Below are 26,677 nucleotides of genomic sequence, written 5' to 3' on the forward strand. Positions count from 1 at the left end.
TTTAAATTGAAAAAGTCTAAAGGTGAAAGAGGAACTGACTGGTTCTTGGCCCCATGCTCCATCAACAGGCTCATTTCCTTCAGAAAGCACTGACAAAGCTGGTTTCGCTCAGGACTCTGGAATGCCATAGTCAGCCAGACTGGCTCAGTGATCCGTGGAGCCATGTACAGATTCCACACAGTCATTCTGGAAAAGCGGGAAGGAGCAGCAACGAGGCACAAAACATTTAGGGCAGTCACAAATATCAGACATGACATTAGACACAAAAAAACGTATCACAGAAATAAGCACTAGATTGCGGAACACTGATAAAACTGATTTAAGATATCAAGACTGTTCATATTCTGACAACACACAGATATCTGATATAAATCCCAGGCACTAAACGGCAAATAAACGACAAATGTAAATAAAACAAAAGCAACTCATCATAAACACAATCATGAGGCACCAACTGGGCTTCCGTCAAGTCAACTTTGATGTAAATATAAGCATTTTCTATGTTTTCCCTGCTCTGTATTACCATGGTGGGTTGTCTCAAACATTAATAAAAGCAATAAATGCAGGGCAAGGTGTTTTCAGAACCTGGGGGTGATCTAGAATACTGCTTTCTAATATAATTACAATGCATTAATTTTAATTCCCTTTGTAGTAGTTCCTGCTAGTTTGTGGCTTGGGATAAAGCAGGAGTAATGAGCGGGATTGCTGTTATCTAAATTTTAATTTATAATCACATTAACTACAGTAACACAAACAACAAAAGTTTTTCACAAAAGGCAGCACCATGTGGTTATGGTAAAAATATACTAAATTCAAGATTTTTACATGTTTCCTGTTCTTTTCTGGAGACATGTACATCTATATGTTCAAAACTGCCTCAACGTCCTTTAATTGGTCCAAACGTGTTTTCACAGTGCACACAAACATTGGTTCAGTCTGTTCCGGACTGTTGCTGCTTTCAAGTGCAAGTTACAGTATTTTTCTCAGAGGTCAAACTCATCCCCCTCACTTGGTCATTTCCATGTTGTGTGGGAAGTTAAAAAAAAATGTAATAAAAAAACATGAATGCTGTCCAGATTTTTTATGTTGTGTCATGTTAATTTTAGCCATTCTATGAGTGTTTTTGAACTCAAATATGACAAACCAACATGTTTTAATGGTAGATATAAAAAAAAAGATGTTGCTTTTAGAATGAAGTACATATTGTACATAATTACTTGATATTTTACTGTTGACTGACATTTTGAAAATAGTGTTTACGTCCCAACTCTGCAGGTTCGGGCTGCACTGAAAATTACAATGCATCTGATTTCTGCATCTGACTTCAGAATGTGTTTATCTTTTTCCAATAAAATGGACACCATTTGAATGCAGCATTAGACCACCTCCCCGACTTGTGTACCAATGTGTGTGTTTTTTTAGACTGTGGGAGGAAACCGGAGCACCCGGAGGAAACCCACACGGACACAGGGAGAACACACCAAACTCCTCACAGACAGTCACTCAGAGCAGGACATGAACGCACAACCTCCAGGTCCCTGGAGCTGTGTGACTGCAACACCACCATGCTGCCAGTAGAAAAATCATTTAAAGCATTGAAGACTGGTTAAATACTAATTAAAATAAGTCTCAAATAACTGCAAAGAATAATAAAGTAACCAAGTATCTTTCAAAATTATATATTTGATAATTATTTTTTTCTGTTTTACATTCCCAGCATATACTTTACAATATTTTTGAATATTGTTTGCAGATTTTATTTTGTGTAAAAAATTTTACACAAAATTATCTACATATATCTCCTACACAACCCTCAGTATACTCAGGTCAGTGTCGCTACTATGACAATAAGTGTGAATTTCAATGGTCAACTACATTCTGACCATACTAATCTGATGACTTGTAATTTGCAATGTGGTTACTAATCCAAACATAAGATTGAAGAAATTGGATTTGATCTTCAGTATGAATAAAGCCACAGTGTACACAGGAAATCATTTAACTAAACATTCCTAAAACCAGAAGATATCCTCACCTGAACTCACACAGTGCATCCATCACTTGACACAGATACACTTGCACTCGTTGACTAGCCTCTGCTACTCTCCTGCACACAATCATTGCCTGAAATACACACACAACATTGATTCTGCCAGAGGAAATATGTGTAATTCAAATAAGATGAAGACAGATGAAGATGTTTTCGTTCCTGTTTTTACTCATTGCCAATTCCATCAATTAGTGTGGAGTGACGCAATCACATAATGCTGAAAGGATGAAGGCTAATACATGTTCCTTTTGAGACATGTGAATCCAACCACCCCTTTTAGCAACAAAACTCTCCTGAAATTCATGCAATATGATCAGAGCACAATATGCTTGCAGGAGAACACTAACCGCCAAGTTCTGTTAAGTTAAAAAAGTGAATGCATTGGCTAGCACCATGCTGAATGATGGGGCAGGGGGACGGTCGTCCTACCCGCCCAGAGAGTGTGGGTCACCTTTTTCAAATAATCCAACCTCTATGCTATTCGAACCACAATAATAATAATAATAATAAAGCAAACATGATGGTAGGGGATGCAGATCAAGTACAAATTGTTAGGGATGTTGGTGTCCCACAACAATCACATGCTGAAAGGATAACAATGCGTCTTCTCTGACATCAACATAAAGTCTTAAACTCACCCTCTCAATAGCAGTTTTCAGCTTGTTCATGTGAGACTCAAACAGAGGAAAGTGAGAGAAGAAAAACTCCTGGAAGCTGTGACTCTCCTCCTCTTTCTCTGGAAGGCTGATAATGATGCTTACTGCAATCTTCTTTCTCTGAGCTAATGATGGGTTTGAACTGCAGCTTTCATCAGACAAGCTGAACATCTCCTCAGTGCTCCTGTAAAAACAACCACAGTGGTTTTTTTTTTTTTTAAATGGGCACATTTATTTTCTTTCTGACTGAAATCTTTGAAGACCGTTTACTTTTCTCAATCACTGTGGAGCATTTCTCAGACAAGGATTTAATTTATCATAATTCCTTGTTCAAACTACACATCATCAAATTATATGTGCTGCTCATAAAAGCCATTTCTTATTCATTTTAGACAAACAGCACATGGAGTGTTTGGAGTTTAAGATCAACCAATTATCAACTAGTAAAAAAATTAGATAAAATAGCTCAGTGGTGCAGCTCATGAACCTTCAATTGCCAAATATACACAGACAGAGCACAATACAGTGAAACATTTTCTGACAATGGAAGAACAAGGAAATAGCCAGGATCAAAAGCCCGAAATAAGTAGGGGAGCCAGCCACATACCCAGATGACCCTGCTGGCTGCTATGGATCCAGCATGTGAGGACATCAAAGCTGATGCAATTAGAGGTTGGATAAGACATTCAAAAAGGTTCTTTCCACACTGCATTGCAAGGGAATATATCCAATATAATGTCAATGAAAATTGGTGGCTAAACAGTTTCCCCATGTCTGCATGGGTTTCCTCTGGGTGCTCCAATTTCCTCCCCACACCCAAATGTGTGTCACCCGGTGAAGGACTGGCACCCCCTACAGGGTCTGTTTCCACCTTGGCCCCAGTGATTCTGGGTGAATTAATACAAGCAAAAAAAGGCATGTATATGAATCTTGTCCAGTCTCTTACAACACACCAAACTCCTCACAGACCGTGACATGTGGTGGGGTTTGAACACTGGAACTGTAAGGCAGTGATGACCTGTTGCTCCAATATGTCGCCAGTCGTAATGCAACTGGCAGAATCCTGACAGCGAGGCCCACATAGATCACTGAAAGTTTCAGGGTCTCCGTCAATTTGTGGGCTTTAACAATTAATTATATGATATTTTTACTGGATATATAACTTGAGTACGGTAATAAAATGAGGACGAGACTGTATTTTAGACCTCTTAACACATACGATTCTTCAAATTCTTATCTCATCGTAATTAATAAACAATTAAAAATTGTAAAAGAATTATAAAGTAATATAGTATTTGTAAAATAATTATTTCCCCTCACACTATGAAAATGTCATGATAAATGGATCAATAGAAACGCTCTAAAATCATTAATTGATTCATTATCTGTAACTGCTTATCCAGTTCAGGGTCGTGGTGGGTCCAGAGCCTACCTGGAATCATTGGGCACAAGGCGGGAATACACCCTGGAGGGGGCGCCAGTCCTTCACAGGGCATCACAGACACACACACATTCACTCACACCTACAGACACTTTTGAGTCGCCAATCCACCTACCAACGTGTTTTTTTGGACTGTGGGAGGAAACCGGAGGAAACCCACGCGGACACGGGGAGAACACACCAACTCCTCACAGACAGTCACCCGGAGCGGGAATCGAACCCATGACCTCCAGGTCCCTGGAGCTGTGTGACGGCGACACCGTGCCACCCTGCTCTAAAAATCACTCAATCCTTTTATATTGTTATAAGAAAGATTTTTGTAATTAATATTTTTAACCTATATTTTTGTATTAAATAGCAATGCGCAAAACTTAAAACACACATTCTCTCACCAGCGAGGTATTGGTCCATGCTGTAGGCTGGTTGCTTGGCTACGAAGCCATCGGCGTTGGTAACTGCTGGCACAGCCACTGCTTGATGAGGAGCCAGGTGATGGAAGGGGTGTGGCCAACAAGCTGCTTAATGATGCTGTGAGATAAAAAGTCACAACTGAGCTTTTGCTGTTGAATTTTTTTCCCCAGTTTCTCCCACTAGTTAGCCCTCAATATTTCTTAGACATACAGATAACTTCTGCTTCTTTTCAGACTTCCATTAACACCATTTTCAATCTACAGCACTAGGAGAGAACGAACTGTCAATCCTGATAACAGATGCTTATGTTGGCTAGCATAACTCAAGAGTGAGAGGGAGGGCCATCAAACCTACTGAGTCTTGTTTTAATTTTGATTATTTAAAAATTTATTCTGAAACACCAACATTTCATTCAACATGAGTGTGTTTACCTGATCGGGCAATGCCACTGTCTCCATCCTCACTGTCTCCTCTGCCTGGCATGTCCACAGGATTACTGTGAGCTACAGAAAGAGATACTATTGAAACAAGCACATAGACACACATCAGCTGCATGCAACTGCATGCCAGCTAGTCATCTGGAAAAAAATGCAGGCTCCTTAAAAATGAACTCATATGAATTCATAATTGTAGAATAAGAGACACTACAACTAAATCTATAAATCAATGGGTGATGCTGTGTCTGTTAGAGAATCTGGTGGCTAATGTGTATTTTGGTGTGTCATCACATATAACTTCATCACATCACGCCTGATCTTAAATCTACACTGGATACCAGTCTGTTACAGAATAGACTTTGAGGTTACTGTCTATAAAAGGTGTAGGACCAGCGTATTTATTAGATCTGTTATGAGCCAAGCAAATATCTCAGATCTTTAGGAACTAGACAGTTAGTCCTGCCTCAGATGAAAACTAAACATGGAGAAGCAGCGTTTAGCCACTATGCTGCTGTTAAATGGAACCAGCTAACTGAGAATAATAGAAGAGCCCCAACTTTAGACACTTTTAAATCAAGACTGAAAACATTCCTGTTAGAGCAGGCTTACAGCTCAGTTTAAAATACTCTTCACTTTTTAGTCTCTAATGGCACTTTAGTTTTTTTTTCTTTAATCGTATCATTTTAATTGTTTGAATCATTTTAATCATGTTTTCTTCAACTATGATTATGTATTTTCTTTATTGCACTATTTTTATTGTTTTAAATTACTTTTATTTTTTATTCTTGCTCTTAATTTAACTCACTTTTTATTGTTCCTTTAGACTCCATAAAGCACTTTGAATTGCCCTTGTGTATGAAAGGTGCTCTATGAATAAACTTGCCTTACCTTCATCTAAATATTTAGAGTTGCAGGCTAATTCCACTCAAATATTGGTACTTTATCTAATTACTTATAGATATAAAGGCTTATTCCACTCACATACTACTACACTAGGCTTATTCCACCCAAATACTTCAATATGAAATTCAAACTAACTGGATCTCAATTACATATTAGTGACACAAGGACACAAATATATATTGGTCCCAAAAGTATGCTGTGGCCATAAAATATACATTGCTCCAAAAAATAAAGGGAACACTAAAATAACACATCCTAGACCTGAATGGATGAAATATTCCAGTTGAAAATCTTTATTCATTACATGGTGGAATGCGTTGAGAACAAAATAACAAAAAATTTATCAAGGTAAATCAAAATTATTATTTCATGGAGGTCTGGATTTGGAATCATACTCAAAATAAAAGTGTAAAAACAAATTACAGGCTGCTCCAATTTAGGTGCCTGTATGGCCTCCCTACAATGCCTGGGAATGCTCCTGATGAGGCGGTGGATGTTCTTCTGAGAGATCTCCTCCCAGACCTGGATTAAAACATCAGTCAACTCCTGGACAGTGAGCACTGGTGGATGGAACAAGACATGAAGTCCTGGATGTGCTTGATTGGATTCAAGTCTGGGGAACGGGCAGGACAGTCCATAGCATCAATGCCTTCATCGTGTAGGAACTGCTGCCACACTTCAGCCACATGAGGCCTAGCACTGTCATGCAACATGAGGAAGCCAGGGCCCACTGCACCAGTATATGGTCTCACAATGGGTCTGAGGATCTCATCCCGGTACTTAAATGGCAGTCAGGGTACCTCTGGCTAGCACATGGAGGGCTGTGTGGCCCTCCAAAGAAATGCCTCCCATACTATTACTGACCCACTGCCAAACCAGTCATGCTGGAGGGTGTTGCAGGCAGCAGAACATTCTCCACAGAATCTACAGACTCTGGCACATCTGTCACATATGCTCAGTGTGAACCTGCTCTCATCCGTGAAGAGCACAAGGCACCGATGGTGAATCTTCCAATCTTGGTGTTCTCTGGCAAATGCCAATCACCCTGCACAGTGTTGGGCTGTAAGCACAAGCCCCAGCTGTGGACATCAGGCCCTCATACCACCATCATGGAGTCTGTTTCTGACAGTTTGCGCAGAAACATTGATATTAGTGTCCTGCTGGAGGTCATTTTGCAGGGCTCTGGCACTGTTCCTCCTGCTCCTCCTTGCACATAGAAGGAGGTAGCAGTCCTGCTGCTGGGTTGTTGCCCTCCTACGGCCCCCTCCACGTCTCCTGGTGTACTGCCCTGTCTCCTGGTATCTCATCCATGCTCTGGACACAGCAAACCTTGCCACATCTTGCATTGATGTGCCATCCTGGATGAGCTGCACTACCTGAGCAATTTCTGTGGGTTGAAGGCACTGCCTCATGCTACCTCTAGGGGTGAGAGTACTGACCAAAACATCAGCCAGAAAGGATGAGAAGAGGCAAATGGTCTGTGGTCACCACCTGCAGAACCACTCCTTTATAGGGGTTATCTTGTTAATTGCCTCTCGTTTCTACCTGTTGTCTGTTCCATTTGCACAACAGCAGGTGAAATTGATTCACAATCAGTGTGGCTTTCTAACTGGATGGGTTGATTTGGAGTTACATTGTGTTGTTTAAATGTTCCCTTTATTTTTTTGAGCAGTGTATTTGATATCAACACACACACACACAATATTTTAGTTATCATTGTTGCCTGACCACAAGTAACGTCTTTATTAAAACCGGGAAATAAGGATACTCAAAAAGCATTCAAGTCCCTGTGTAAATGAAATATCTATAGAAGTGTCCCAAACTTCAAATCTAATTGTTGAATTTGAATTCTGAACTCAAACGTGATTGTACATAGCACATTCCAGCTAAAAAAGCAGACTTCCAGTTGAATGTACTCAGATAAAAGAAAATGACCATACCAAACTTGATGCATATTTGACCAGCTTCATCCCAGGTATTGTCTGCATTTGGAGGCGCAATGGAGCTTCTGAACCACAATGAAGCCCATGTAAATTTGGAAATTTTATTTTGAGGCCTGTGCCAAATATAATGAGTTATTGAGCATCAGAAGTTTAAATTATGTGAAACTAAATAAATAATAATAATTAAATAATAATTATGAATCTACCAAAATGTGTAGGGCTTTGTACCAGTGCTTGGACCCGAATAATAACTCAATTATTCCACTGAAAACAATAGGGCTTTGCAACTCCAGTTGTGCTCAGGCCCTAATAAATACCCCAAAATCAAAAGGGCTCTAAACATAAAATTAAGGCTAATACAAGCGTCCTCCAAGACACTGACATGCCTGGAAGAGAACAATAAATAAAATTCTGTTACTTCAGCTAGAAGTATAATTATGTGTATTTGTATGTCTTACCTATGCTACTGGTATGACTCTGGCAAGTCTGGCTTATCGATTCAAAACTTTCTTGAAGACTAAACAGAGAAAGAGAAAAAAAAATGTGTGTGTATAATCACAGTCCAATCAAATTTGACTACATGCAGAATGTTGCTAATCAGAGTTGTAAAGAAAAATTAGAAAGTGTGATTGCAGTCCAGCAGCAGTACACTCCATTCTTTATAAATGCACAGACCAAGCATTGGAATAAAAGAGATAGAGATAAAGCAACCTTGACCCTCAAAATATTTCTGACACAGATTATAGCTGTAGGAGCTGAATATGTTGTATTCACCTTGGTTTCCAAGGTGTCTATATGATGACAGTAAATCTCTTTATATATGTGAGTGTGTGTACTGTGTATATGTGATTATGTGAGAGATATATGTGCAATATACGTTGGTGGCATTTGAATGTGTCCAATATTCAGCCAGTCATTTGCTATGTTAAACCATGTCATATTTGTAAAAATCTACTATGACAACCATATATCAGATCATTAAGATAAATACTGTGCTGGAGTTTAGGTATTGGTTGTATGAGTCTGCAAATTATGCTGTTTCTACCTCATAATGTAAATGTTTAAACTTTTAGTGAGGAAGAGCACTGAAATGTCATGGAAACAAATGGGAAAAGCCTGAACCAATAATTGTCCTCAGTACAAACAAATGCTCAGAGCTTGGAATATATTACCCCAAATCGCTTAACCCAAGACATTACTCAAATCAGGACACTTCCAATCAACATGGCACAAAAAACTGGTAGACTGAGCAAGCATTGTTGGTTTTATACCAGTTTAAAAATAAAAGAACTGTAAATAACACTGATGACATGTACACTGATGCTTATATGAGGTTTGTAACTTACGATAAAATATGAGCAGCTTGAAATTTTATCAATAAGATGCATGGATCAAATTTGGAACTGTATTCATGTTTTGAAAAGTTGCTGATGGAATTAACTTGACAAAAACAGGTATAAGTTGAATAAGAAGAATTTAAGAAGAGAAATACTGCAATATCCCACTGCAGTCACACTAATGAAGGAAATGGTCAATGCATCTGCTGGCACCTCCAGACGCATAGTTGGGGGGGGGGGGGGGGGGGGGAAGAAGAAAAAAAAATAAAAATAAAAAAAAACAACAGACAACCCACATTAACCGGTCATTAGACAGGAGTTTTTGAAGTGTTTCACAGCTTGTATAATCGCCATAGAAAAGAAAAGGGAGCTCGAGATTGGCTAGAGGGGAAGTACATCATGAAAGTGTACTCATTTTTGGTGAGGCAGGGTTTTATTCCAACAGCAATCATTTTGCAATCCCAAGAATTGCTTTAGTTTCATTTTATTAGAATTTTTTATGTAGAAATAATGGGAATGGGAATAATGTAGAAAAACGCTCATTCATTCTTTGCAAACAGCACCATGTGTTGCATCTGATGCCCAGTGACATGAAATAATCCATCAGCTAATCAGAGACTTACGTGTTGGTACTTCCTGTGTTGCTGCCTCCATATCGTGTGGAGAAAACTTTACTGACCATCAGCTGTGGGGGTGATCTGCCCACACACACAAAGACACACTGTTATTACAGATGTAAGTTCCATGCGTCACACAAAAATAGGCACACGTATGTACTTTATATATACCTTGGATACCTTGGCCAAATGACTTTTTTTTTTTCTAGAAGTAAAAACAGTATATGCTAATCAAACATAAATGTAATGTATTGGGGAAATCCTAATGCATGTTTTTTTTGTTGTTTCCCAAGGCATTTCTGAGATACCACCAGCATGTCAGTGTCACTGCAGGGCTGAGTATGATCCACCACCCAAACCATTCTCGGCACTGCAGATTTGATGGAAGAAATGGATCAAACACTGCAGTGTTTCTGGGGTTTGACTAACACAAACTGTGCAGCAACAGATAAGCTACTGCCTCTGACTAGTCTAACAGAGACTACAGTGTACACAGCGTTTAAAGTCCAGCAGTACTGTTGTGTATGAACTAACCATACTAATGCAAAACACAACAACACACCACCTCCAGGTCAGTTGTCACTGCTGAGAATGATCCACCACCCAAATAATACTTGCTCTGTAGTGGTCTTGAGGGAGCAAAAAAGTATAATCCAAGTAAGGTCAACAAGACTGACTCAGTTTGTAGTAGACTGAGTAGACTGTAGAACTGCAAAGTGCTACTTTGTTGTCAATGGAACTAAGAGAATGGACAGTGAGTGTAGAAACAAAGAGGTGGCCATAGAATTATGGCCAATCTGTGTATATGTGATTATGTTTCCTGCCTCACAGAAATAAATGAACACAAACAAACAGACTCTCACACAAACAAACAAGTACCGGATATGGTGAATCTTCAGTGTTGACCCCTTGTAACTCATGGCAACTGAACCAAACATCATCTCCCCCAGCATATTCACATCTGAAGGTGGTCTTGTGTACTGAGGGCACACACACACACAAACACACAAAATTACTCTACCATTTGACATTCAGTTATGACATAGGGTTAATCTGTACATGTTTGTTCTGAACTTACCTGATATGTAGGCGGAGCTTCTTTCTCACTTGCTTTGCTGCTAATCTGGCATGCCCCACTGCGGGCAGGTGTGGCTTTGGTCTCTTCCATTTTCTGCAATTAAATAATCAATTAGCTCGGGGGTTCTATTCAGTAGAGTTAGCGCAGATAACTTGAAAATGTATTTATTTTTCCATTCATTTCCCATATTTATTACTATTTTGCCCTTGTTTTTGGCTTCTAAATTACAACAACTTGGAGTTAGATATTCTCTCTTTATGTGGATTCTGGATTTTTACAGACGTAACATGGTGAGAATTAATAATGTGATGTCCAGTACCTTCAGGGTAGTATTTAGAATACTTTTTGCTTTATTGCCTTTGCAGATATGATTGTCAAGCGTACTATGACTCCACTATGATTTTGAAATCTCCTTTGACATGTCACTGAACACTCACGTCATACACAATATTCAGAATAAAACATTGACTTTAGTGACAAAGTCCTTTATGATGAGCTCTTTTAGACAACATTTGGCACCAATTGAGTAAAGAGTTATAAACACTGATAGAGTGCGTAGTTCCATAGCCACACTTTAGTTTCCCAGCACTTGCTGACGATAGCATCTGCTCCATCAGGACAAGCTGCAACGAGCCAGTAATGAATCTAAATAAGCTCCTTATTCCCCAGGTTCTGTTTTAGAAAACACTGGATACTTGCTGGCAACAATATCACACTTTATAATAATAAGTTACATTTATATAGCGCCTTTCTAATGCCCAAGGTTGCTTTACACAAAGAAGCAAAGAAAAGAAAAGGAAAAAAAATGTTCAGAAAGGTAGGCTGGTGTCAGACCATGCAGAAATTTGTATGTGAGCATGAGAACTTTAATCTGAATACGAAGTGACGGGAAGCTAGTGGAGCTGATGAAGAATGGGGTGATACGAGCTGATTCTTTTGAATAAGAGAGAACTCTAGCAGCAGAATTCTGAACACACTGAAGGGAGTGTATGGTCTCAAAAGGAAGGCCCATGAAGAGAGAATTATGAGAGATGAATGCATGGACCAGAATTTCAGCGTCCTTAACAGAAAGCAGAAGACAAAGGCAAGCAATATTATGTAGATGGAAAAAGTTTGTTTTGGTTAGGGCCTTAATATGAGGTTTGAAGGAAAGAGAGGTGTCAAGAAGTACACCTAAAATGCAAACTACTGGAGAAGTTTTTACAGCCACACCATCAAAGTTAAGTGTAGTATTAGATATTTTTGATAGAGTGCACTTGGGGACAATGAGCAAAACTTCAGTTTTTTTTTCCTGTGTTGAGTTTCAAAAAGTTGCAGTGTCCAGATCCTGTCCCAGATCCTGAAAGCAGGAAATGGAAAGCAGAGGGGAGGTATTTTTGGTGCTTACATATATTTGAGTGTTGAGTGTAACAATGGTAATTAAGACTATGGCTATGGATGATCTGACCAAGTGGCAGCATGTAGATGATGAATAATATAGGGCCTAGGACTGAACCTTGGGGAACAACTTACGTAACCGTATTAGGGGAAGATTTGTGTGTACCAAGAGCAACAAAATGAGATCTATTGGTAAAGTAGGAAATGAACCAGGAAAGTGCCGTGTCAGTTATGCCAATAGCAGAGAGATGGGAGATGAGTTTGTTGTGATTAACAGTGTCAAATGCTACACTCAAATCTAAGAGAAGAAGGATACTGAGTGCACCAGAGTCAGTAGTGAGTAGGAGATCATTTAAAACCCACAGAAGGGCTGTCTCAGTACTGTGCTTTGTGCAGAAGCCAGACTGAAAAGTCTCAAAAAGGTTGTTGTCCATCAGGAATGACTGTAACTGAATGGTAACTGAATTAGCTAAAAAGGAGAGGTTAGAAATAGGTCAGAAATTATCAAGGTTAGCTGTGTTCAGACTAGATTTTTTTTTGTTGGCCAGGGGTTTATGAGCTGGGTTCAAATGAAAACTATGCTCAGGCGAAGAAGATGATGAGAGGAGCTGATAGTAAATTTGAATAATCTTGTCATTAAAACATCTATGACAAACTTCACATTGCTCAGCAGTGTTAAAGTTCTTGATTGTCTGAGACCGAATGAGCGAAAAGTGTTTTGGGCTTGCTAACAGAATTATTAATAAGAGATTAAATGTATGCAGAACAGGCAGACTTTAAAGTAGTATTATAAGAAATCATGTAGTCAGTATGTGCACAGTAAAGCACTTGAAGCAGCGCTCCAGGTGCCTACCAATGGTTTTCAAAGCACAGAGTTCAAGAGTGAAGCAAGGAGAGGAGAAACCAGCAGGAAGCTGTCTAGACATTAGGGGAGCCAATTGGCCTAATATCTAAGATACAGTGCAATTAAATAGAATCAGAATGTCATCAGGACCAAACAGCCGAGAAATAGATGAAATTGAAGAAGACTGAAGAATGTGAAGAAAGGTTCGAGAGCTTTGATATTATGGAAGGAGACAGTAGATTTACTGCACTGGTGTGCAACCAAAATGTTAACAGATGCTTCAACAAGCTTGCGATCAGAGACACCAACAATGGAGCCAGAGACAGAGGTAACAGATAGAACAGAAGAACAAATTAAATTCAATGTCTAGCCATGTGAGTGTGTGGGAAAATCAATGTGTCGGGCTAAAGCGGTCCAACAGAGACTCAAATTCAGTTGTCAACGAACAGATAGCATCAACAGGGATGTTAAAATACCCAAGCATGACCAGAGTTGGACATACAGAAATGGCCAAGGTGAGTAACTCAGAATTCTGTGAAGAAGTCAGAGGAATCCTTTGGTGGGCGATAGATTAAAAGAAACAGCACAGGGATGGAGCTGATCAGTTTCAGAGCCATGTATTCAAATGACTTTACATCATGAAACCCAGAGACATACATGAATCATCAGATACAATAGCAAAACCATTCCCCTTCCCCTGTGGTCTGGGCTTAGCTAAATATCTAAAACCACTTGGTGCCAACAAATTAAGGTGGACACGATCACCAGGTTCATGCCCTGTCTCTATGAGGAAAAACATACTGACGTGGTTCACACCCATGAGATCATTAAGTAAAGGAGCTTTATCTGTGATAGAGTGAGAGTTAAGTAGTTCATGTTTTAGTCCATATGATGTGTTGGAGCAGTTCATCTATGGCAGTGGGGTGGCTTGAAGGAGAGACTGAAGAACATCCAAGTTAATTCCATGAGAGCTGTAAGGGGTTGCGAAGCGCTGGTTCCACTCACTAGACCTAGCAGAGTCCGAAAAACCATACACAGCAGGTTGAGATCTGGAGGAGCGGTGACTGTAGCATGGCCGCTGGGTTATGCCAATTGACAATTGACTGAACTGTCCAGCCAAGAGTGAAATCAAAAAGTGCAGAGTTGCGCTGGCATGTACCAGAACGCCATGCTCGAGCAGCGATAGGCAGATAGACCAACAACAGCTAGCCCAATATGTAAAATAAAAAAAAAAAAATAAAAAAAGCAAAAAGACAGCAGCAATCAGGCAGACATCATTTGGAGATCATTGGTAAGGGAGGCAGGCAGACAATCGGAATGCAAAATAAAAGTCTCCCGTGTGAGACACTCAAAAGCTCGCCACGTTAGCCTTCCCGCAGCACCTGCCAGCCACTAGAGCAGTAAGGATGCTGACAACAATCATACAGATCTATAACTGGCAGCCAGAATCTTACAGAATGAGTGGAGACTCCCCCAGTAGAGATGCAGCTACAGGTGAAAAGCAGAGGATATCTAGCTCACAGCAGAGGCAAGGGAGTGCACGCATGCAGCACAAAGCTGCTCAGCGAGTCAATGTAAACAAAACTTGCAAAACAGAGTCTAGAGAAGCAGCAGTAGTAGAAGTTAAAATGTAAATCAATACCCAGAGGCGAGGGGAGGGAAAAGAAAAAGAAAAATATTCCAGTAGGAAGCGGCAGCAGCAAACCCGCACAGTATATGCTCACTTGGAAACCGGTTTAAGCATACTAAAGTACACAATCATGTTAAAAAAAATTTTAAATAAAAATAAATTAGGAGCTCTGTTATAGTACAAATAAGTGTTGTCTGTCATCAAGACATTGTTGGATCTCAAGACATCAATTCAGTGTTGGATCTCTGGTGTTGCCACAGCCATCTGAGAATGGGTGCTCAAGAAAGTACAGCTGGCCTCCCTTTCTTTGGGTGGGTAGAATAGCCCTCTTGCTTCCCAATAACTCAGCACAATAATAGCCAATGAAGTTATCTGTCAGCTGACAACAGAACTAGAATTTAGGAGTTCTCCTCTCACTGTGCTGAGCTGACATAACAGAACTAGGTCATAAGTAGTCTTCTCTAAACGTCCTGGTTCTAGATATCTCAGATGAAGCATTGTGTGATTGGGGGAAATCTTACATAACGAGTGGAATTGAAAATTAATAAATGAATCTGAGGGCAATTCCCAAAGACAAAATTAAGTAGAAAAAAATTGGGTAAAACACAAATGTACTTTTAGATTTATTTCTACAAAAACCTCAAGGGCTTCAAATCAAATCAAATCAAATTTATTTATATAGCGCTTTTCACAACTGATGTTGTCACAAAGCAGCTTCACAGAATTCCAGTAAGACAAGATTTGACATGAAATGTAAAGACAAATGTAAAACCCTCAAGTGAGCAAGCCAGGGGCGACAGTGGCAAGGAAAAACTCCCCCAGCTGAGGAAGAAACCTTGGGAGGAACCAAGGCTCACAAGGGGTGACCCATCCTCCTCTGGTCAATCTACTGGCTTCAGACTGAAAAGGAGACAGATATATGGAATAAGGAATGGTTAAAATGTATTAATATGTAGGAAGATCCACAACATAAAGGGGCTTAACATAACACAAAGTTGCCTAGTATATGGGAACTTGTTTCCACAAGCCACAGTGAGTTAGCAATGAAACATTCGCACACTCCCCCTCTCTGGCAGAGCATAAGAACTGAACATATTCTCATGTGACCACAACAACTGACCATAGACCACATTCTGTTCTGACCCACAATCCACAGAGAGACATTAATATCAGTAAAGAAAAGCTTTAAAGAGAAAAAAAAATCAGTTTACAGAGACACAACTTGCTACAAAACAACTAGGACAATTTTATGAAATTATATCATTTTTATTATGTAGAATAGATACAAATATATACACATTCTTGTGATATCCTTTTTAATCAACCTGAAAATTTAGGAGCATTTTTAAATTTTTAATCCATTTTTTTTTGTTCCTGACAGATTGGCTAAATGCTATGATTAAATGATCATAGCCTTAATATTAATTTGTATAATGTTAAACTTTGCTAAATATTTTTGTATTGCACTGATATTAATCCACCTCATGTATTAAATTTAAATAGAAATTGTGCCACTTCTCGCGGATTGCTTTGGAACATCCAACAATTACATTTGTGGTATTTACTAGACTCTCTAACACAGAGCTTATGCTAAAAGTGTTTGTCAATTTTTTCAGATAATAGCCTCTCACAAATACTACCAAGAATAGTGTCCAAAAAATAGTACTAATATACTACTAGATACAGGATTCAGTTCAGAAATCTAAAGAGATTATTTATTCAAATTAAACATAAGTGCCATAACATCACAAAAATAACTGATACCTGATGACAGAAAGACATTCAAAGACATCTAGGGAAGATTAGTTATTTTTGCTCATGGGCTCCAACTACAGCTGCAGAGTGTAAATCACTGCAATGACAGTGTGGAAATTCTCCCTATTATAGGTCAGTGAAGAATCACAATGATTTTGAGGCTGTAGTTTTCATTTGAAGCTGTAAATATACTACACCGTGTTATTTCAGGATAATTCAAGAGCTTTCAATAAGTGCAGGATTAATGGTAATTCAAAAGATGAGTCTTCAGTCTGCTTTTCAGCCAGTCAGTTGAAGTTTGTTCCAGCATCATTTGCCATTGCTCTCATGTATGGAGCGGCTAGCCCATTCTTAACCTTGTAAGAGAGCATCTGGAGTTTATAAATAAGACACCTGTAACTCAAAAAGTAGTTTTAACTATATATAGAAAAGTTTATCATCAGTTGTCACTAATAATCATAAAGTCTGTTTAAACTGTAACCTCAGTCCAACTTAAAGGAGTCCAGGCCCATAGAAAGAGGCAGTGTTTCTTGATCCTGTTTACATATACACTGATAAGTTTTAACTTGCTTTTGTGGATGCAGTGAGGAACTGAATTTACAGACTGTGGTTTTGGGAAATGCACATAGTTTGGTGAACCCCTCTCCATCCCTACACCCAAAAAAGGCTTAGCCCTTTCTGAGATCAAATATCTAGCCAACAGTGTCCTGTGGGCAGCATTCTGTGTCCACTGATCGAGGACTAGAGGAAAACCAACACAAACTGTGCATCAACAGATGAGCTACACTGTAAAAAGTTTTTTTAATCAAAAGCTGCCTTAAAATCTTAAGTTAATTCCAATTAGAATGTCTATTTATTCCGCATTGACTACAAAATTGTATTATTAACATATAAAGCTCTACATGGGCTTGCTCCTGAATATCTTCAAGATACAATTTCCTATTATGAGCCTCCACGTTTACTCAGATCACAGAATACTGGATTTTTAATTGTTCCCAGAATTCAGAAGGCCTCAGCTGGGGGAAGAGCCTTTTCTTATAAAGCCCCCAGACTCTGGAATGATCTTCCAAAAAATGTTTGGGACTCAGACACAGTCGCAATCTTCAAATCTAGGCTAAAAACACATTTGTTTAGTTTATCTTTTGGTAGCTAATAGTCCCCCATAGATAAAGGCGGCAGATTCGGGGGGTCCATGGACACAGGGAATTATAGTAAACTGAGACGCTGGTGCTGTCGTCCTGCCGCTTCTTGCGATCGCTCAGGTTTATAGACGGTTGAGCGGAGGGATGCCAGTGTTTCAGGATGCTCCCGTGTCTGTGTGTCCTCCTGGTTCTCTCCTTTTAGTTAAAGCTGTCATAGTCAGATCTGCCGGAGTCATTAGCCACACTCTGGAAATTTTCATATTTTCTACTTTACAAACACAAAACAGTTCAAAACTAATTCCATCCCTTTACATCTTTCCGAGTAAACAACTGCCCACCTGTCTGTCTGGACACTGATGGATGACTGTCGAGATCCTCCTCTACGCTTCAGACCAGCTGCCCACGCTCCAGCAACCACCAAGTGCCTTGAAGCTGTCCCTACACTGAAGTTCTCATGGACTACTAACTATCACCAGTAGATTGACCAGAGGAGGATGGGTCACCCCTTGTGAGCCTTGGTTCCTTCCAAGGTTTCTTCCTCAGCTGGGGGAGTTTTTCCTTGCCACTGTCGCCCCTGGCTTGCTCACTTGAGGGTTTTACATTTGTCTTTACATTTCATGTCAAATCTTGTCTTACTGGAATTCTGTGAAGCTGCTTTGTGACAACATCAGTTGTGAAAAGCGCTATATAAATAAATTTGATTTGATTTGATTTATTTCAACTCATGACTTTAAGTCAAGTTTGGCACTGAATTATATCTGCATGTTAATTTGACTTTAAACTGCTTGTTTTTTTTTTTTCAACTTAACTACATCCATTGAAAGTACACATGACTCATTCCAACATAGACATTAAAGTTAAAAGTTACAAGGTGGACCAATGAAGTAGGTGTGTCTAACGGGGGGGGGGGGGGGGGGGCAGTGAGTGGACATTATGTTTAAAAACTCGAGGAGCACTGCTGTGTCTGATCCATTCAGACAAGAGCTGCACACCACCATGTCATTGCAGCTCTGAGAGTGTTACACTCATATCATACCTTCTCTGTTATGATGTAGGGGTCCTGACCTTTGAAGAGCAGGGTGAAATGGAGATATCAGCTGGACTACAGTCTGTAATTGTAGGACTACAAAGTGCTCCTGTGCGGTCAGTGGAACCGAAACTGGACGTGTGTAGATACAAGGTTGCCATTCCTAATCCAGTGATCATAGTTTTTAAGTAAAATAAGAATACAGTGAATGTGTGATTGCGTCTCGCCCTGTGAAGGACAGGTGCCCCCTGCAGGGTGTGATCCCACTTTGCGCTCAGATTCTGTGCAGAATCTGGACACACCTCAACCCTAAACTGGATAGGTGGTTACAGACAATGAATGAATGAATGAATACAGTACATATGATCTGGTAGAGCAGCTGAATCTGAACTTTAAGCATTAGTTGTTCAAACTAAATTACACCCCCCACCCCCTCCCCCAGATATTATGCAACATTTACATATTACTACAATTGCAGTAGGCAGAGAGTTGGAGATAGGAAGATAATTCATTCGACTTTTGTAACCACTTCATCATAGTTAGGGTCACAGGGTGTCCAGAGCCTACCCAGAATTATTGATGCCAGTCCATCAAAGTTTATGTTTCCAGTCTCAGAGAAACCCCAGCCAGCCTGGCTCAATGAAGCTATCTCCTTGTAGCCCTAAAACCATTCATGATGAAGTGCTTTGGAAAGCTGGTCAGAGATTTCATCACCTCTTTAATGCTGGACTCCATGGACCGACTCTATATTTTGCTTATGGCACCAACCTCCCCACAAAGGATGTCACCTCATACCTGTTCTATTCAGCTATGTCACCCGGACACTAGGAGGGGAAATCAGAATGTTTGGTGACTACAGCTACACGATTATTCCCACCAAACTCATCACTAAGTAGGGAGGTCTGGCACTTCATCCATTCCTGCCTCACTGTGTCATCCTCATGGGGAACCCCACAACCTGATTTGGAAATAGCACCAAACAGGACAGACAGGCTGCTGAGGGCAGTGCCTTCAGCTGAGTGCATCATTTAGACTGAGCTGCAGTCTATCTAAAACTTCTATCTAACTATCCAACTTCCTGACCTGCAGAGTATCTAAACTAAGAGGAGATGGATGAAAGATAGGAACATTGGGAAGGACCTCAGCCAGGGGAAGTGCTTTCACGTTCTGAAGCCAAACACAGAGAGGACGAGGAGGAGTTCCTATCCATAAGCCATCCCCACTCAAAACACTGCACAATAAACCAAGAATTCACACACCCACACACAGAACCTATTCATTTGACATTAATCACTGATAACTGTAAACTACCTCCTGCTAAATATTGCACATTAACTCTTGCAAATTTTGCACTCCACACTTCATGTGGTACCAGTCGTTCCGCATTGCACAACAACGGTTTGACGTCCAGTTCTTTGCACATTTGCCTTAGTTATTTCACAGTGCTACCTCTGTTTATATTTTTTTGAATTTGTACAATTTTTGTGTCCATGGAAGTGAATGATTATCAAAGCATTTATTGCTAGCTGCACAACATATGACTATCTATGTGACAAATAAACTTTGATTTGATTGATTTCATTCGAGAAACTTTGCTTGCAGTCCAGATTTGACTCCTATGATGTAAGTAGCATCAGTCAAAATTGACCCAGGGTGTTAAATCAGCTGAAGTCATGTATAAAACTTGAATTATCACAAATATATATATATATATATATATATATATATATATATATATATATATATATATATATATATATATATATATATATATATATATATATATATATTTAATCCTCATCCCAAATGTTCCCAAATGTGTAAAAATTGTATTTAAAACTAGAGATGATGCAGTGGGCTAAACATTAATCTCTCCCAATAATATTAAAAACCAAGGTGGTTTATGTGTACATTTGTGAGTTAAATAAAGCTTGAAGAGAATGACAAATTACAACAAATGCATTTTATGAAAAAAACTTTTCCAGAAACAAGTTTAGTACTTTGTCACTGACCACACACAAACACACGTGTGCAAAACTCACTGACCCAGTTATTGGATCAGTCACACCTGTCATGAGATGCAAATGAGTGTGGATTACAGAACATGTGACACCTCCTGAAACAGCGCGCACACACACTAAGTGGGGTCACTTACCAGTTCAGAGTTGTCCAGCTTCTGTATGCCTTTAGAGTCAAAGAGAACCTGTCGACCCCTTTTCTCACAATCCTGATACACAATCAATCTGATCTGAGCAAGATCAAACTCAGCAGAGGCCCAGCTGAGAGAGAGAGAGAGAGAGAGAGGGAGAGAGAGAGAGAGAGAGAGAGACAGCAATGTCAGGCTATCAGTGTGCATCAAAATGCATAACCAAATATCACCATAACAGTACTGTCCAAGACTGTCCAAAAGAAGCTTCAAGTACACATTTTAACAACAACAAAATACCTTTTCAAAGTTGTGTTTACTTACTTCATAGCCTTCATTGTATAAAATAATAAAGAAATATGCAGAAATATTTACCATTACTCCAGAGTTTACTCTAATAAATTGGTATTCCCTTGGTGATATTGAGGTCTGGGCTTTAGTGCCATCAGTCCACTGTTCTGAAAGATAACAGCAGCTTTTTTAAACTATTTCTACTTTCTCAGTAAGGGCTTTTTGACATCTCCATGAACACAAACACACAGATTTGTTTTTTAATCTGACCTGAAAGTGGAGCTGGAAGATGAAAAATTAAATGCTGTTTATGATAAATAAACATTGTAGTTTTTGTGAGACATCAGGTATGGCATAATTGATAGAGGTGCCAATAATTTATTCTTTTTATTATATCTTTGATTATCTACCGAGAAAATTCCCTGCCAAACGAATCATTTGTACATAATTTTTGTTAAACAAAAATTAAACAAATAAAGGGTATATGCCAAGTATTCTACTAGTATTCTAAAGCAACACAGCATCACTGTCCAATGAAAAACATGCATCTCCAAAACAGTAACTTTACAGGAGAAGGAAACAACCTTAACTTTCAATGGAAGTCAATGTTAGAAGACCTAGGGGTTGGTCCACCTAACCAACCCGTAGGTTAGGTAGGTAAGACCCAATGTGAAAGACAGCATTTTTCTGCTGCTGCTCAGATTGTGTTAATCGCCCTTCATTATTGGTTTTACATGCTACCCATATTCAGGAAATGTTTGGTTGGTGTACCAAACACACATATACACTATACACACTGATGAGATGAACACATCCACACAGATAAACCATATCCCATGAAAGCAAACAATTGCAATATAATTATATTCACAACTTTACAATGAGCAGCCACATTCACATAAAAACAGAATGCAATAAACACACACTCTCAGCATACTCACACACTCACAAACACACATACAAATAGAGTACCTGCTCTCCATCCTATTCAGTCCTCAAAAGCCCATTTCATGATTTCAGTCTCATCAACACACACAGACACCCAAACAAACGAGTCCAACATCTGAAAGTCTTACAGCTGCCCAAAGGAGGCTGGACAGAGGCTGATCAGACCGCTCCCTCTTTACACACATTTCTGTGAAATAATGCTGCATCAGCTGCAGAAAACATGCTCTCACTCTCCCCCTCTCTCCAATTCTGGTGAAAGCACTGGGCTAAACTAGTTTTCTTTTTCCACCAAGAATTTGCAATCAAAGGATCGAATTGTGAAATCAAAGAATCATATTGCTTTGGAATCCATCAATGAACCAGTTTATGCTCCATAGCATGGGCACTTCACATACGAGTGACCATGTTTATATTCAAAGAACATCAAGCTTATTTATTTGATTTTGTATTGGCACACATAAAAGCATTGGCACAGCATTGGGACATTCTGGAGCAACATCACTAATCTGTATTCATCATGGTCAATGCCAAGTGTTGTCTAGAGAGGTATACGTTTCCCACGGCACGGGGAGCAACTCTAACTAGCAGCTCTCCGTCGCATACCTTTGGGAACATTCAAAATCACCAGGTGACCTCAATAATCCTCTAAGTTCTGATTGGAAACAAATCCTCAAAGCAATATTCTAACATTTACCAGACGAGAAGCTGTTACTGCAGTAAAGGATGACTAACCTATTATTAATTTTCTTCATATCAGAAAGATAATTTGGAGAAGCAACTATTGGACACATACCATATATTTATTTTCTAACTCATGCAATAAAACATAACTTTGTGTTTGCGTGTGCGAAATTAAGCTTAGCTCTTTCTAGGGAAACTTGTTTATTTTGTGTAGAACGAGCCTCTCTTTCTAGCCCAGCTGCAGAACAATGCCCTGCCTCCCCTAATGTGCAAACGTGCGCACACACCCATGGCTCACAAGCTCTCTTTATACTCACACACTAAGAGCGTGTGTGTGTGTGTTGCACTGGCTTGGGCTGGCACTGCCACTACACACACTCCCTTTCAATACCACACAAAAAAAAAAACTACAAACAAGTAAGAAAGCAGCAAAATGCTATTTATTAGAAGAATCAAAAAAGATTTTTCTCTGCTTCCACAAACACACAGATATAACATTAAATGCCTAATATTGTGTATGTCCCCTTTATTTAGTTTGGCATTTGGCACAAAGGTTTTAGGAGCAGATCCTTGTTCAGCAGCATCAGACTTGTTTTTCTAGCACATCCCATATATACTTAATCGGATTTAGATCTGAGGAACTTGGAGGTCAAGTATTGGAATTGAATATATTGAACTCTTGTCATGTTTCTCAAACATTTCCTGAAGCATAGCTATGCAAATAATCCCTACAGTGTACAGGCCACACTGTACACTGATGACACGCTGTTTTCACTTAAGACAAGATGCTCAGTAATTATGCTCAGCAATGCCTCATAAATCACTTTGAAGCTGTAATTTTAAGGTAAAAATATTAGTGTTCCCATAGGTTCCCATTTGAAGGTGGTTTTGAGTTCACTTTGAGTTGTTTTATTAAAGGTTTTTTTCCGATTTATATTATGAACATGGTTTATTACACTCATGTATAACTTCAAGAATTGTGTCTTGAGAGGAAACAAACACTGACAGATTCCTATTTTGGTCATTTTTATTTTTAACACACTGCCACTTTATCCAAAGCTGTGGTGCAACTGGGAAACAAACGAGGAGAGGGACAAGAATGTGTAGGTTGTCCTACGTCCTAAGTGACAAACATTTATCTTTACTGTACAAGTGAAATTTATTTGTTCTGGTTAAACGCATTGACCCATTTGTCACAGAAACTAAAATTTTTAAGTTTTGTATGTACAGCTGTATGGATGAAAACTTTATTCACTAAAGAGGTGTCTAGAGATGTTCATGATGAATCCCCATATCTATCAGATCCCAAAGAGGTTAGATTTAAAACAAAGTATGAATTAGTTCCTATGGAAACATTTTGCAGATTAATAGAAGAATATAAGGTCCTTCCATAAAGGACACTATGAAACAGACGTCTGATGAAACTTTTGTAAGTAAACCTGTGCATAAAGGGTTTCTGTTGTGATTCAAGATTAACTGTTTATGATCAAGGAATGGAGAGACAAATTACCTATACAGTGATGACAGTGTGCTGTCTCCTAAATTAGGAACTGATGAGTACAAGTGTTTTGCTCTAGTCTTATCCAGTGATGCATTGACCAAAACCCATGAGTTTAAATAACACACCACAATGTCCAATATTTCCAAGAAATCAGTTGCTTATGAAGCCTGTTTTTTGACTACCACATCAAGGCCATGGTTTATAAGACACCTTCCTTTCATACACATTTATATATATTAAATATTTTCTAATTAAGCTTAATGAACTAGGGCAGATTGTATTTCTCATCAAGTGTTTAAGAATTTTATTTAAAATATTTGAATCCTTAATGACACTTCCTTAAAAATTATTGGGAAAAAAATGAGCTCATGTTTCAGAACAAGTTCTATTTACACACCGAAGCTATAAGCTATGAGTTCTCCTGAGTCATAATTATGTATAGTATCTTTTTATGGGAATATTTGAACGATGTGTTTATTCTATCAATATATATTTTAGATTATATTAAAAATGATGTTCAAGATGGTAAAAAAAAACAACTTAAAATTCAATAAAAAAAAAATAAAAACACTGTCTCGGTCTGATATGCTGGGCTTTCTCTCTCTCCACATGGTTAAAACATCTGCAGTATTTTTAGACAACGGACAGAACCCCAAATGCTGAATCGCATGACCCAACATGAGGAAATTGCTCATAACTTCTCCATAGATGGGTAATATTGACTTCAATTAGCTGTTTCGGATCATTTAATGTGCAAATGTCTCCAAACTCGGGAAACGGCCAACTGCATTATCAAAAGTGCAACAAAACTTAACTCGATTTACAAATGAGTTACTGTGGTAATTCAAACAGTGAATTAAAAAACTTAAATTAAGGTTCAACTTCAGCCAGGTATAAACAGCAGTTTTTCCCTCCTCAAACACACCATTCCACCTTAAAAAAGTAGTCAACCAAATCAACTAGAGACAAGTGTGTTTACCCGCAATCGTAGATGTTCCGTGAAGGGTTGGTGTTCTGGCACTGGCTCAAAGAAACTGTGCGCCCTCTACTGGACATTCTCGTTTCATTTTTTTTTCCTTTATGGGTTGCAGATACATGTGGAGTAGCATTCATTTCCATCCATTCTTCTTTCTGTGTTAAATTAATATCTGTGTGTTTTTAGTTTAATGGGTGACATTTAAATGTGATTTGAGCTTTATTTTAATAGATGTCATGTTTTATCTTAGAATTTTTTGCCATTCTGATCCAGTCATCTAACTGCACTAACAGTTTGTGGAGACACTTACCTGTATAATTCTAGGGCCTTCTCATGGGGGAAGGGCTTGTGTGGTCTCATGACCTCCAAGGTTATGTTGTCGAGAGCTGTTAGCTCCCAGTAGGGTCTCCCATGGCGAACAGGTCTGGAGTGAAGATCCAGACAAATACGATCCAAAAAGCACCTCTATGAAAATCGTGAAAGAATTAAAGTCTACCCTGCCTGGGAGAGGTTTACTGGGACCTACCCCTGGAGACAGGCCTGGGGGTATTTTCTGACTGCGAGTGCCTGGTGGCCAGGCAGCCCACGTAACCCGGCCGGGCTCAGCCCGAAAATGCAGCGTGGGAGGATCATGTGAGGATCACCGCCCACAAGATCCAAAGTATGGGTGCGGAGCAATTCCCATCGGGCCCAGACCGGGGGTGAATGGGCCCCTGGTGTCATGGAACTTGGCAGTGGAAACTGGTTCTTGGTACGTGGAATGTAACCTCATTGGGGTGGGCAAGAGCCAGAGCTGGTGTGTGAGTTTGAGAGATACCAGCTAGATATAGTTGGGCTCACCTCTATACATAGTGTGGGATCTGGAACCAAACTCCTCAATAGGTGTTGGTCTCTCTCCTACTCAAGAGTTGCACAGGGTGTGAGGCACTGGATGTGTGTGGGAATACTCACAAGTCCCCGGCTGGCAGCTGTACAGCTGGAGTTTGTCCCAGTAAACGAGAGGGTCACCTCAATGCGGCTCCGGCTTGCATAGGGGAAAACTTTTACTATTTTGTGTGCGTATGCACCCAACAACAGCTCAGACTAGTCTGCCTTCTTGGAGGTAGTGGGTGGAGATATAGAGAGGATTCCATGCACTGACCCTATTGTTTTGCTGGGGGACTTCAAAGACCTCATGTTGGCAATGACTGGGAAACCTGGAGATGAGTGATTGGGAGGAACAGCCTGCCTGATCTGAACCTGAGTGCTGTGATGGACTTCTGTGCTAGTCATGGTTTGCCCGTAATGGACACCATGTTCGAACACAAGATTACTCATAAGTGTACTTGGTACCAGAGCACCCTGGGCTAAAGGTCAATGATCGACTTTGTGATTGTGTCTTCTGATCTGAGGCCATATGTTTTGGACACTCGGGTAAAGAGGGTCTGAGCTGTCAACCAATCACCATCTGGTGGTGAGTTGGATCCGATCACGGGGAAAGCTGCCA

At 39.5% G+C, this 26,677-nt stretch overlaps 1 protein-coding gene across 2 annotated transcripts in view; it reads right to left on the reverse strand.

Moving 5' to 3' along the window:
* Window positions 1-26,677, reverse strand: part of fnip2 (folliculin interacting protein 2) — a 47,242-nt gene that overhangs the window by 14,856 nt on the left and 5,709 nt on the right. The window contains exons 1-11 of one of the 2 annotated variants that reach the window (XM_066661344.1): window positions 22,058-22,133; window positions 20,804-20,927; window positions 10,874-10,966; window positions 10,675-10,775; window positions 9,802-9,876; window positions 8,300-8,358; window positions 4,990-5,061; window positions 4,540-4,675; window positions 2,689-2,890; window positions 2,036-2,124; window positions 40-186 (exon numbers count right to left, since the gene is read on the reverse strand). In XM_066661344.1, the coding sequence (XP_066517441.1) occupies window positions 40-186; window positions 2,036-2,124; window positions 2,689-2,890; window positions 4,540-4,675; window positions 4,990-5,061; window positions 8,300-8,358; window positions 9,802-9,876; window positions 10,675-10,775; window positions 10,874-10,966; window positions 20,804-20,927; window positions 22,058-22,068 (1,109 nt within the window). In that variant the 5' untranslated portion in view covers window positions 22,069-22,133. Of the gene's footprint in view, window positions 1-39; window positions 187-2,035; window positions 2,125-2,688; window positions 2,891-4,539; window positions 4,676-4,989; window positions 5,062-8,299; window positions 8,359-9,801; window positions 9,877-10,674; window positions 10,776-10,873; window positions 10,967-20,803; window positions 20,928-22,057; window positions 22,134-26,677 lie in introns of those variants that run through there. The other variant, XM_066661343.1, reaches the window with a different exon arrangement.

Source organism: Hoplias malabaricus, chromosome 2 (genome assembly GCF_029633855.1).
Source record: "Hoplias malabaricus isolate fHopMal1 chromosome 2, fHopMal1.hap1, whole genome shotgun sequence".
Classification (NCBI taxonomy): Eukaryota; Metazoa; Chordata; class Actinopteri; order Characiformes; family Erythrinidae; genus Hoplias; species Hoplias malabaricus.